Here is a 14,358-nt window from a genome sequence, read left to right on the forward strand (position 1 = left end):
ACTGCTGGTTCGTCTGGCCAGAGGAGAACTGGCCCCCGACTGAGCCTGGTTTCTCCCAAGGTTTTTTTCTCCATTCTGTAATATAAATGTTATGTATTTCAAATGTTTAAGTTTTTTTAATTATGCAGTCATTTTGCAGTCATACAGTTTTAACTGTCTTAAGTCCTACTCTGCTGCTGCTTCATTTATAGCCTGGTATATAACATGATACTCATTCTGCACTTTTGTCACAAACCTGTCTAACCTCCCTACAACACAGTCTTTCAGTGTCCATGTTCTGGCAGCAGCCACAGGAGCACCTGAATGAGAGGCATAGTGATGTTAAGACAGTATAACTTGATAAATTAAAGTTGCTAATTGATCATGGGAAGCAAGTCATTAGTGGTTGTCACTAAATAATTTATCTGCCAGCTAAACAGTATTAGACAGTTCTAAGCTACTATTCTATTCTATATCCAATTAAAATGTAATTAAACACCGGTTAATTTAATATAATATAACGTTACCATTGGGAGACATCCAGATGTGCTTGAGGGTGAACCTGCTCCACGTCCAGGTGACCATTGGTACTCTCCTCTGACGTTAATAGTTCAAACATATAGGGCCTGATTCCTGCGACAAAACGGTCCTCTGTGTGCTCCTGCTCCTCATCTTCCTCCGACTGCTCCAAACACAATTCTTCTCGCTGGAACGAGACTGCTGGTGGTGTGTCAGGTGGCGAGTAATCCTTAACAACTGACTGCAAACTCGCATTCAAATCTGCCTCCGTTTCTGAATGAAACGCCTACTTTACTACATCCAATCAGTTTGCAGTAGAAAAAAAAAACAAGCCACGCCCTCTGTTTCTGTTTCTCTCCGAAGTACGTCACAATACGTAACTGTCGGTCACAACTTCCGGTTCACGCTGACTTTAAATGCGGAGCAAATTCTAACAGTCTTTATAGCTTTCTTATTAGATACTGAAATCACATTCAAATAATTCTCCATATCTCTTAAAAAGACCACAAAAACAGGTGTAGTAAATGAGACTCACGTCACCCAAGACGTTGTGAATTTTGGGTCACACGTCACTCAAGGTGCAGTTATGAGCATATCAGATGACCAATTCCCACCTCGCTTAGTTCAGCGCACCAGTCAAAGACTGTTCATTTGGCAATATGGGAGTGCTTCCCACAAGCTGTTCAACAATTTGAGATTCACAAACTAGAGGGAGCTGGTTAACTGATTTATCTGAAAGATTGGTGGTTTAGATACCTAGTAGAGCCTTGGATCATCAACACAAAGTAGTCACAATTGTAATAAGATTAATGAAATTTATTATACAATTGATATGCAAGAGTAAGTACAACAACTAGTAATGATACAAATAAATGAATATGCACTGCTAATAGATACCGTATTGACCCGAATATAAGAGGATGTTTTTTTCTTGGAAATACATCTGAAAAAACACGGTCGTCTTATATTCAGGGTCTAGACCAGTGTTTCTCAACCCTGGTCCTGGGTGCCCCCCAACACTGCACATTTTGTGTGTCTCCCTAATCAAACACACCTGATTCAACTCATTAGCTCGTTAGAAGAAACTCCAGGACCTGAAATGGGTGTGTCAGATAAGGGAGACATACAAAATGTGCAGTGTTGGGGGCGCCCAGGACCAGGGTTGAGAAACACTGGTCTAGACTTTGACATGTCAATAATACACCCACAACAATAGGTGGTGCCAAACACGCTTAAAATGAGTGTGCCATGAAATATGTAATGTAATATGTGTTTTAAAGATCGCGAGTGAAAGCAAAAGAAAAAGAAAAGCTTACAGCGGCATGAGTCGTGACTGTCATGTTAGCCTGATGGGACCAAACTTCCTCTGTAAGTGATTTTAAAACATAAGACAGCACCCAGATTTGAAGACTACAATAAGATTTCACTTCTACCGTTAATAAAATTTTGGTAGGCTACTACCAATGAGATGGATAGCCTAAATGTAATTTAAATATATGGATAGCCTGATATAATTAAGATGGGCTACCTGTTATTTTTATGGTATATCAAATATTTTTCAATGTCAGTGTTGGTACATTTTTCCAGTATTTACCATACTTTCAAAACAAAAATTAAAATAGGAAAAATATGCAATATGAAAATAATTTAAGAAAAAAACGTGTTTTACAGAGAGAAAAACAAACAAGATTTGGTTTTCAAAAAGCCTTTTTCCAAAAGGTACATCTGGAAAAAGGGGGGTCGTCTTATATTCGGGTCAATATGGTAATAGACAACTAAACAAGAAGGAAGGTACTGAATACATCGCAGAAACAAATAAATGGAATGAACAAAGAATGGCTGAATGCAATGCTGTTGAGCTGCAATGGAAGAGATTTCTATGGTAATGCTGCTTATGGGAAAACCACTTAATGGCTCTTGTAGAGTTAACGATAAATAACTGCTATCTTTGAACAAATAACATAGCTATTATTTGTAATGCTGACCCAAGCTAAATGTTATCTAAACTGATAGACTTTAGCTCCACGTATGTCATAAAAATATAATGGTTTTTGTTCGGGAGCTCCCTCTGCTACTCAGGTCGTATTTTTGATGGAAAAAATATAGAAATTATCATTCTTTCTAAATGTGATGTGACCACAAATAAACATAAACAGACTCGACTGAATAAGTAGGCTGACGTTATGTGTTCTCTTTCTTTTGCGAAATAACGGTTCATTCATACCGCTTTATTTCTGTGACTAATTTTCAATCCTGATAAATTAATTAATTATGACCAATGTACCACTTATTATTGTAAAACATGGATCCTTTTGGATTTAAATCTTTAACAAAACATGCAAACAAATGGCCGCTTTTATCATGTTCGTTTTGTGATCGTGCTAGTTCCAGTGACTTCATTCTTATAAGTTTTCTGATAACTTCTTTTTGTTCGTGAAATGATGGGGCTGCGTGACGTTGTTCCAGAGAGGCATGTAAAGGGGCGAGTTTTAGTAAAGTGCTGCGGAGCTTCTGGCCCAACAGTGGAAACGCATTGTGATTTTGGGCTTGGTGCTACAGGTCCGAGGTTATTAGCCCCGCCCGGCCGGTTTAAAGCACTGGCTCGCACTGGATCAACAGTGGAAAAGCGGCTATTGAGGAGCCGTGTGTTTCAGGCAGTGTCTGCCACTGCGGAGGTCCTTTGTGGACTGGGCTGCACTGCTTTTGGAGCGGCAATAGTCAGACGGGGTCCTTTGCAACTGAAGGGCAGCCGAATACAATATTGAAGGTTTACTCAAGGCTGAGTTTCACCTTAGTTATCTTGAAGTCTCTTTCCTCGTCAGGCCAGAAACTCAGAATGTTGTATCTGTTAGTGTCCTTTCCTGCGCGGGATTGGAACGTTGTTTCTGTTGCTGTCTTCCTGGTAACAGGACTCAGACTCAAAACAGGGAGTGTCTGTTGGAAGGATACATTTATCTCTTTCTAATGAGGAGGAGATTGAAATCTGGCGCCTCTCCATTGCAGAAATATGATTGGCCACTTGTGTCCGAAATGGCTATGGTGTAGCCCGCCCTAGTGTGGAACTCATTTGCATATAATGGAGTACAAAGTTAAACAGTGTCTTTAACATTTCACCCATGCAATATTTCTTTACCAAACCTCTTTCAAATTGTTACCAGCATCATGAGGAGCAAAAAGAGTCCAAACATGATAGGAAACTGTTGAACTATCACTTATTCATTCCATAATATGTTAATAGGCCTGCTTCCGTGAACTGTTATGTTAACAGTCAACGGCCATCAACATAAACTGAGGATGAACATTCAGTCTGAGGATGAAGTGAATCCCATGCAGTTTACGTCCATTTAAGTTCTCGAAACATGGGTATGAATGGATTTGGATAGATCTTTTGTGGCCTTTCTTTGTTTTGGCCACTGCTGTTGCATCCAGCGATCTGAAGGAATTTTTCTGGCAGTCATTTCTTAAACCTTAGGATTGGGTGTGATGGTGAGAGTAAACCCATAGTCCAATGAGAAGTCCTCTCTTAGGTGGTACACTATAATTACGAAACATACACCGTAACTTAAGTTTACTTACGCAGTTCTTTGTAGGTTTCATATCAAGGGCCTCATTTATAAAGCGTGCGTACGCTCAGATTTTATCTTTGTGTACGCTTAAATCCACACCAGCGCTCATATTTGTAAAAACTGTCTTTGACGTGGAAAAGTGCTTAGCAGACATCAGGGTCTGAGCAGACATACACACTTTTTCTTCTTTAAGTATTGCAAGTTTATGGAAATGTATGCTGTTTTGCAGCTCACTGTTCTAAATGAAAGAATCTGGATGATGACTGGTGATCTTTTATATGTTAATGACATTAATTAGGAGTCGTTTACAAGGCAGAGAGCTGGAACCATTAATTTGCGCGTAAGTTCAAGATCAGTTGCGACTCGTAGATTTCGATTTCACATCTGAAAGAGACGTGTACATGTGTTTTCTGTACGTACGTTCATTTTATGAATCACAGGTATGTTTTTTTTTTCTCATTTCATTGAGCATTTTCATATAATTGAAAATTTTATTAAACATGGACCTTTGCTTTCATTAAAAAGGCATGTTTCTGCTATTCTGTCTATATTCATATACAAGCTGGCTGACAAGTTGGGTGCTTAATGCAAATGTAATTGGCCACATTTACAAAATCAGGTGATTATGTTCACCCATCAATGCAAATGTCTCTTTATATATAGAGACAAAAGAATGAGGTTAATCACTGACTGTCATGTCAGTTTATGTGTATTTGCCAAGACACTAATGAATACACCACAAAAAAAAAAAAAAAAAATTAAGTTTTTTGTTTTACTTCTCATCAAACATAAAACAACTTTAAGCAAATAGTGTTAAATCATAAGGAATTCTGAATTTAATCCATTTTAATTATCTAAATTTAATCTAATTTCAATTGGCTCCGTTATCGAAGATGCACATTATTTAGTTTACATACGTGTATGCCTGTGCACTGGGAAAAACTCATTGGTTCACTTGTTTTACGAAAGTCCTAAAAGCATGCAGCATTATTTTTTCCCTCTTGATTTATCTTCAGAAATTAAAAGGAAAATAATAACAAATGGCCTCTTAGGGCTCTGTGCTTTTCTGATTGGATAGTTAAAAAGTATGAGCTCAACGGCTGCAGTCCTCGATTCGTGAGAGCTGAGCTAAGTAATAAAAGTTTGGGCATTTTGTGTAAATGTTGGTTTCTCACCAACTTTTTCCACCTTTGATATCATTTCTCTTCAGTTTGGCATGTCAAATCCATCCGAAATCATATTTACTGTCATCTATATAATTTTAAGTAATCATTCAATAGATCGATAAGCGAGCGAGTACGAGTAAACAAGTAAAACGAAATGACCGTTATGAAAGCGCGTCCTGGAGCAGCGCACCCAGATCAGAGGCACGCAGTAAATGAAGATGAAACAAACCCACGAAGTTATGATTTCTGTTATCACTCTCTGCTTAATCCTGGCTTAATAAATTAAAACTTGTTTTGATTTATATAATTTCTGTATTTTAATAAATGCTTCATTAAACGAATTTCAGGGCTGTCATTACACAAAAACATCTGCAAAGTTTTCATTGGAAAGTCTTACAGGGTTATAAAAACCTAAAACTAACCATTAGGGAACGTTCTATTTAACCTATTTTTAGGTTATTTTAAAAATAACCACCCTGCAACGTTCTGGGAACGTTATTTTATGGTTGCAAAAAATAACCTAAAACTAACCATTTGGGAACTGTCAGTCCTCTGTCGTGTGTGTCATGTGTTCCTGCCTCTTGTTTCCTTATTTGGTCTTGTTCCTGTCCTTGTTAAGTGTGATTATTAGTTAAGTCTTGTCCAGCCGTGTTTCAGTAATTATCAGTAATTGTCATGTGTATTTAGTTCCTGCCTGTTTAGTTAGTTTACGTCTGGTCTACTCGTTATTCCCCGGTGTTCCTGTCTGTGTGAACCTTGCCTTGCCTTGCCTTGTCTTGCCCTGTCCTGATGTCACCATTAAAGACTTATTATTTTGAAGTTTATCCTCGTCTCCGTGTTCCTCGTTCCTCCCTGCTGTGTGCACCGTGACAGGAATGTTCTCTGTAAGTTATTTTAAGGTTAAAAACCACCATGCAACGTTATGGGAACATTATTTTATGGTTACAAAAAAAAGTAACCTAAAAAGAACGTTTCCCCAACATTAGTATTTGGTTCCCAAAAAAGCAACCAAACGGGAACCAAAAACTAACATTAGGGGAATGTTAAAATATTTTTAAGCATTTGTTGCGTATGAGTATGATAACTTAGCCCAGTTATCATTTACTCCCGGAAACAGTGGTAAAATTGTGTTTATATATATATATATATATATTAAAAAGATTGACGCACGCTCACGTTTGGGGAAGGTTGGGCACCCACTGGCAGAAACAAAACGGCATCTATTCTCCAGACCCTATATCGGTTTTGTGCATTGATTATCAGACATATAAACATAAAAATAATTGGCAACAATAAAAATGAAAAATAAATGAATAGTAGAGATGGACCATATTGATTTTTTTATTTTATTTTTAAGATCCTGAATCTCAGAGGACATGCTAAACTTCATTATGATCTTATAATATCAATAAGAGAGCTTTTCAAGAATAGTACATTTATAGAATGATAAAGAATGAATGGTAAATACAACAATATAAGTGCTCTTTCTCATATTTATGAGAACATTTATAGCAGAACTGTCCTCTACATAAAACAACCCTGATAATTACTGTTCAAACTATCTTTAGGAAGCATGAATGAGGGAGAAAGGAATGATGGAGAATGTGAGAGAAAGTGGAAATAAGAGGAGGTTGGGCATGCTTCTGAAGTTGGAGTTGGATGATTGAGCTGGAGTTTTAGTTGTAGTTGGGGTTGTAGTTGTAGTAGGAGTTGATTGTTGAATGTCATTGTTGAATTCAACAAATCCAGGCTGGTTGCTGCCCGTGTAAGACTTGATCCAGTCCTGGTACTGAGAGACTCTTGCGAACACAGTGGGAAATGTGGGGTCAGCACATTCTCTACCAAAACTCACAATACCAGACTGAATCCACAGGGAGCCGTTCCTACTGACCATTGGACCTCCAGAGTCTCCCTGTATTGACAAACATTCAACATTTACCGTATTGACCCGAATATAAGACAATGTTTTTTTCTTAGAAATACATGTGAAAAAATGCGGTCGTCTTATATTCAGGGTCTAGTCTTTACATGTCAATAATACGCCCACAACAATAGGTGGCGCCAAATACGCGTTAAACGAGTGTGCCATGAAGTAATGTAATGTGTGTTGTAAAGATCGCGAGTGAAAACAAAAGAAAAAGAAAAGCTTACAGCGGCACGAGTCGTGACTGTCATGTTAGCCTGATGGGACCAAACTTCCTCTGTTAGTGATTTTAAAATGTAAGACTGTACCCAGATTTGAAGACTACAATAAGATTTCACTTCACTGTTAATAAAATGTTGGTAGGCTGCTATGAGATGGATAGACTAAATGTTAAATAATTCAGATGGGCTACCCGTTATTTTTATTGTATATCAAAAAGTGAATATTTTTAAATGTGATTGTTGGTACATTTTAACAGTATTTACCACACTTTCAAAACAAAAATTAAAATAGGAAAAATATGCAATATGAAAATAATTTAAGAAAAACTATGTTTTGCTGAGAAAAAAAAAAAGATTTGGTTTTCAAAAAGCCTTTTTCCAAAAGGTACATCTGGAGTAAAGTCGAGGCTTAATTATGCAACTGGGTTGGCAGTGTAAAGTTTGCAGGTGACAAAACTGGTGATTAGTGTTTTGGTAAATTGATCTAAATGAATGAATGACTGATGTCTTACCTGACATGCACCTTTTCCTCCCACATTTAACAATCCAGCACAAATCATATTGCTCGTGATTGCTCCTCCATAATTCTTATTACAGTCACCGTAACTCACAACTGGTATCATCACCTCCTGCAGTAGATCAGGAAGCTGGGTGGCTATGACACAGATCAGAGGACAATTTTATGGCTTTAAAAAACATTTCTTGGTAAACTGTTAAGGTTTACAGTATTGTTTGTATTTGGTTAATTGTCAAGAATGTTCGCACACCTCCTTCTTGCAGCCTGCCCCATCCAGTGACCCAGCTCTCAGTACCTCCGCTAAATACACTCCCAGCTGCTGCCAGACAGACCGGCCTAATGTAATCAGAGAAATTCACAGAGGAGGAGAGCTGGATCAGTGCTATGTCGTTGTTATAAGGAGGACTGCCATAATTAGGATGGTTGATGATTTGACTCGCTCTCCTGGATGTCCCATTAAGGTTTGAGCCGGATTGGCTCAGACGACCGAAGTATATCACAACTCTAGACAATACAAAACTGTAAATAGAGAAAGTCTGCTTTAATCCCACTGCTGTCAATCTACAAATGTACCTTAAACTTTAGTTCAGCCTTATACTTCATACCTCTGGAAGCAGTGAGCTGCAGATAAAACCCAGTCTTTAGTGATGAGAGTCCCGCCACAGTTATGGCTTAGGCCAAAGACATGAATGCTGACCTGCCATGGCCAATCACCTGCCGTCGCATTCTCCCCTCCAACAATCCTGTCTCTGACACGGGCTTGACCACATACTGATGATAGAAAGCAAGATTTCCTTCTTAAAGTGCCTCACAGGCACAGAAGATTCACATTCGGACAGTTTTATGGCCATTATTACAACTTACCATCTAACTGGCAGAGGGAACCTGTGTGGACAGACAAAATAAGCAGTCAATCATCTGGACAGAGCTGATAAACTGGTTTGTGTAGCTCACAATCACTTTTTTACATCAGCGCTGGTGCATATTTGTGTGAAAACAATATAAAATTGTTCACCTGAATAATGTTGTTTATGGATTTTAGCCAAAATACCTGTTAAATGATTTCATATTCATGACATGAATAAAGTAACTAATCAGGGCTGCGTTTCCCGAAACCTTCTCAATGCTACGCCATTCTTAAGTTGCACCTTAAGCTGTACCTTATCGTTAATACGTGTTTCCCGAAACATTCTTAGTTAAGTATACCTTCTGTAAGTCATACTTTCATAAGGTTGGTCTGGACCACTCTTAGCTATACCTTATCACGTTTGACAGTTCACATTTCTTTACATCTCATACTATACGAGTATAATAGTTGTGCAAAATCAAAGACGGCACCGTCCGTGGAGCCATATACTAAAACTTTAGAAAAAATAAGTAAATAAACCAATTCAGCAAATTCAGCAGCTTTTAGATCTATTTGGTCCGATTTTGTCGAGACAAATTCAGCTGCTGGCAGCTCTCCTCTTTCTCTCTTTTTCTCCGTAATAGCCTAGTAGATGTTGATTATGTTTCTCTTGTTGCGTTTTTATTGAGTAGGTCATCCAATAACAGAAACTAGTGATTTACACCAATATGTGATGCGGCTGCTGGACGATCAACCCTGGTTGTGGAGAAAATGAAGACACTATGGTAAATATATTATGATAATATTAATGAACCATTCAAAGGCCAGTGAAGGCATAGCCTACAGCCAATTAGTGATATAGGCTATGTTTGGGCATCAGGTTCTGGGTTCGCGTACTCATTTAAAAATTATATAAAATCTAATAAAATTATATAAAAAATTTTATTATTATTTTTCTCTCTTCTGTTAAAAGCTGTTAAATTATTAAGCAGTGTCTCGTGTAGGCTTTTTTTGAAAGTTGATGAATGTTGCAAAGTTTCAAGCAAGTTCTTTGCATTCTAACAGGAAAGAGTTCCGTGTCTTTATTTAAAATCAACACTTCTTTTATAAAGCTTTCTCACATAACGCAGTGAAGCAGCCCTTGCATAAAATGAATAATCGATTCTCGAGCCATTGATATCAACTAATTCAGCACCACCGCCATGGACAGCACCTGGTAATGTCGCACGTAAGAAGGTATATCTTAAGCAACCTCCTAAGGTATAGTTCGGGGAACACGCCTAGAAATGGTACACCTTTAGTTAAGGCATACCTTTAGAGTCTTCGTAGCGCGCTAAGAGACAGCGTTATCGGGAAACGCAGCCCAGGTCAGTTTCACATGCAGTCTGTTTGTGAATCAGATACTTCTGGGTTTCTATAGTTTCTATTATAGTTTTAAAATGGTCATAAACATTTAGTGAGAGTTACTAAATATAAAATAATTGTGTGCCTGTCTTGAGACCAAAATATTAAACAAATTAAAACACTCTTTTAGCTTCTTCAAAGTCACTCAACTGCATCCTTATTTTTGGCATCCTGGAATTTACATGAATTAAATTCATCCATTAAAATACATAAATTAAAGTGCGCCTATTATGGAATTTTGAAAATTACCTTTCATGCAGTGTGTAATGTAGCTGTATGTGAATGTAAAATGTCTGCAAAGTTGTAAAGCTGAAAGTGCATCATAAATGAAGTTATTGTCTCTCAAAAGAAAGATTCGACTGTGAACCGCCGAGTCATTTGTAATTCGAATCCCATTTCCGAGAAGTTCACAAGTCACAACGTAACACATTTGCATTTGCATAATGACTGCCTACTTTCTGCGTGGAAATCCCGCGAAAAGTTTGTTCGTGTGCATAACGTAATGTCAAGAAGATGTTGTGCTCTGAGCTGTGAAAGTGAATTCGCTTTATTTTCACTTCCAAAGGATGAGATGGTAAAGAATCAGTAGTTAAAATTCATCTTGACTCTCATACGACAGCAGTATAATCACCTTTTGCTGTGTTCCTGTCATTTCACTGACGACTGCTTCTCCAATCTTCGAGTTCAATGCGCGATTCGTAAACCGCTAGTCTTTGAAATAAGGGTCAGTGCCCAGTTTATTGGACCAGCTTGCTCCTCTGAATCACAAGTATGATTAATAATTGGGTTACACTTTATTTTGATAGTCCACTTTAGACATTTTGCTAACTTTAAGTAACTTTGCCACTACATGTCAACTAATTCTCATTAATTTGCAACTACATGTCTACTAGCTCTCAGAGTAGACTGTTAGGTTAGGTTTAGGGTTAGAATAAGTTGACATATACTTCCAAAGTTTCTTATAGTCAGTATGTTGTATGTTGTGGACCCATCAAATAAAGTGTTAGAAGATATTAAGCAGATAGTTTACTAATACTCTAATGACTGCTAGTTGACATAGTTTCAAAGTTACTTACTGTTAGTGGAAGTGGACTGTAAAAATAAAGTGTTACCAATAATTGTTGCTCTAATGTCCTCTCAAGCATGCAAAATATGTAGTTTTGTGTGTTGTATATAGTGTTACGTCCTGTGACGTATGTTTTTCTTTAATGTGTTTTTGTGTTCTGTGGCCTGTAGCACGAAGCGAGATGAACAAGAGTTGCAGAGTAAGTGTTCAGTTGACAAAACCGGATAAAGCCAACCTGGTTTTGATCAGGATCAGCGGGCTCACAAAGCTCGATATAAACATTATCTGACAACTCAAAGTTTTAACCAGAGTTTGTGATTGATTCTGGAGCGCGTGCACCTGAAAGTGTGACGTGTGCAGCAAACAGCCAATCACACGAAATGTGGAGAGCATTGACTCTCGCGAGAAGTGAATTCAAATTGCCAGTGCAATTCACTTTTCTGCTGAAGATTAAGAGATGTCCTTATTAAAAATTTAATAAATTTAAATGCATTTACAAGGCAGGAATAAACACTTCTGGTGCAGCAAACGTTTGGCAGCAGAAAGAAATTATATGACTATGCAAAGTAATCAACTGAATTTAATTATTTATATATAGTTTCACACAGAGCTCAAAAGGAAAACAAGTTTAGTCATTTTAAAAGTTGGATATATTAAAACTTATCTATCTATCTATCTATATATATATATATATATATATATATATATATATATATATATATAATTTAATTTAAATACAAAGCTTAAAGTCCGTGTAAAGTCAATATTAAATGTGTGTTCTGAGTTCAGCACACCACAGAAAAATGTATTAACCACCCAGCCAAATTTGAATGCTAAAAAAATCCACCAAGTGAATAAAATAAGGCATCAAAATCTTGAAAAAATAAGCAGTATTCTCTGCTCTCAAATTCTGGGGGCGTGTCCGCTGGTGGCGCTGAAACCACGCCCACTCGCGGAAAAGCTGCCATCTCTCTCAACTGTCTTCCTCTGCATTCTTATTTAAATGAGGAGACCGAGCTGTTTTGTAAATTATTGCAACCAGGTGTTATGCATTTACGTGATGAAGGCATAGCTAGCTAGCAACATCTAGGCCAGGGGTTCCCAAACATGTTCCTGGAGCCTCCCCAACACTGCACATTTTGCATGTCTCCTTTGTCTGACACACCTCCAGTCGATGGAACCCTCTGGCTCCAGGAATGTGTTTGGGAACCCCTGATCTAGGCTGTAGTAACGAAACGGTAACTCGCGATTGAGCGGGCAAACCACTGCGCTGTAGTTAGGTGTGTTCGACTTGAAGCAGGGCTGTGCAGAACGATCAGTGTATGACACGAGAGCGATTCGAAAGCAAGAGGAGCCGTCTGCTCTCTATAACTCTGTACTTTGATGTCACACATTGATCGATCTGTGGAGTGCTGCTTCAAGTTGAACACACGTCTTATAGTGTTAGGGGAGGGGCCATGCTCAGTGACTCCGTTTCGTCATCGAGGCATATTGTATTATATTTTCACTACTTACACTTTATTTGTTTCCCTTTTTGTCTGTTAAATAAAAGATCGCTTTATGGCTATCATTTTTTTGAACAACAAAACCTGGCGACGGATACATCAACGTCTCCCCTCCTTTTTATTATTTGTTTCTATTTTATCCCCTAGACTAATTTAGGAATGTAACAATAGACACTGCTAATCAGCTGTGGGCCGCTAATGTCTAGAAATGTGTCGATTAAAATAGAATGTCTGCTGTACTTAACTTTCTGTCTTAACTTTTATAAAGAATATATCTTTGGTTTTGAGACTTTAGTCTTTGCAACTTTAGGGATCTTATCTTGATGGGCGTTCATTTCCGACATGCGCTGTATGCAGTAGACCAATCACAACAGATTGGTTCATCTGACCAATCAGTGCAGAGTAGCCTCATGCAAAGGAGGGGTTTGGAAAGATGAATCTTTGAACAAATCGTCTGAGAGTCGTTGAGAAATAAGTTAAAATTAAATGCATATTATAAGAAAATGAAAGCATTTTAGACCTGTTGTTGGGTACTCCCAAAAGCATATTATGAACTTTTCAAACAAGATAATAAGGACACTTTAAGCATTTGTAAAAACATTCATACAAATGCAGAATCTGTGTTTATACAAAACCAATTTAAAGCATTTGACCATAGTCTTTAGATCCAAAGGTTTTTACATTAGTTGTTCAGGGTGTTTACAAAGGTTCTTAAGAATTAAATGGCTTGTCAGTTAATAAACAATTGAAACAAACATTATTAAATGTTTGGCTTTCCTGTAGCTCAAATAGTAGAGCATGGCGCTAGCAACGCCAAGATCATGGGTTCGATTCCCAGGGAAAGCAAGAGCTGATCAAATGTAAAAACTGTAACTTGAATGCAATGTAAGTCGCTTTGGATAAAAGCGTCTGCTAAATGCATAAATGTAAATGTACTTTTAATATTGTCATGTTGTAGGCTTTTTGTAAGATCTTACCTGCTATGTAGAGAAGTGTGACTCCAGCAGCACTCAAAGCGCTGTTGAACTTCATTCTTCTGTTCTGCTCTGTGATCTGACTGCTGTTTCTCCACTGTCAGAGATGGAAAGCAAGTTCCACTGCATTTATCAAGAGTTCCCTGTCTCCACCCACCACTACGTTCATCTCTGACTCATATTTTTTTCAGGGAAAAAAAAAAGCTTCCTGAGCTTTTCATAGGTGTCTTTTGTGGATGTTTGTGGGACATGTCATCACCACCTTTTACTAAAGTTGATTTTGTCCCCACAACTTTTTGAAAGAAAAAATAAATAAATGAATAAAAAATCTCCAATCCATCATACTTCATAATTTAATTCACACCTGCATCATGAAATACACACAAGGCATGTATATTTAATCCCCCATCCATTTACATGTTTAGCACCAGTAATTGGAAATGAATTGTGGATTAAATATATAAAAAATGTCTGTGAATGTTACATTTCATACATTTTCTTGCTATGTCTGTTTATGTTTTTTTTTCTCTTTTTTTTTCTTTAATTGCTTGTGAATCTTAGATTTGGTAGGGTCTGTTTTTTAAATTTGATAAAAAATAGTTTCATGAATAGCAACATCTGCTTAATGCTTGAAGTAGTGAAACTGTTTAAAATTCACTTGTGTTCATTT

General features: G+C 37.5%; 1 protein-coding gene across 1 annotated transcript; it reads right to left on the reverse strand.

Annotated features, from left to right (window-relative positions):
- Positions 1–6,562: 6,562 nt before the first annotated feature.
- On the reverse strand, positions 6,563–13,827 carry LOC131537204 (trypsin Blo t 3-like). The gene is made up of 6 exons (XM_058770505.1): positions 13,692–13,827; positions 8,757–8,777; positions 8,498–8,663; positions 8,143–8,411; positions 7,888–8,030; positions 6,563–7,142 (listed from the first exon to the last, which is right to left on the reverse strand). The coding sequence occupies exons 1-6, from the start codon at positions 13,744–13,746 to the stop codon at positions 6,795–6,797; spliced, it is 1,002 nt and encodes a 333-aa protein (XP_058626488.1). The 5' UTR covers positions 13,747–13,827; the 3' UTR covers positions 6,563–6,794.
- Positions 13,828–14,358: the final 531 nt, after the last annotated feature.

Source organism: Onychostoma macrolepis, chromosome 03, assembly GCF_012432095.1.
Source record: "Onychostoma macrolepis isolate SWU-2019 chromosome 03, ASM1243209v1, whole genome shotgun sequence".
NCBI classification, from domain to species: domain Eukaryota; kingdom Metazoa; phylum Chordata; class Actinopteri; order Cypriniformes; family Cyprinidae; genus Onychostoma; species Onychostoma macrolepis.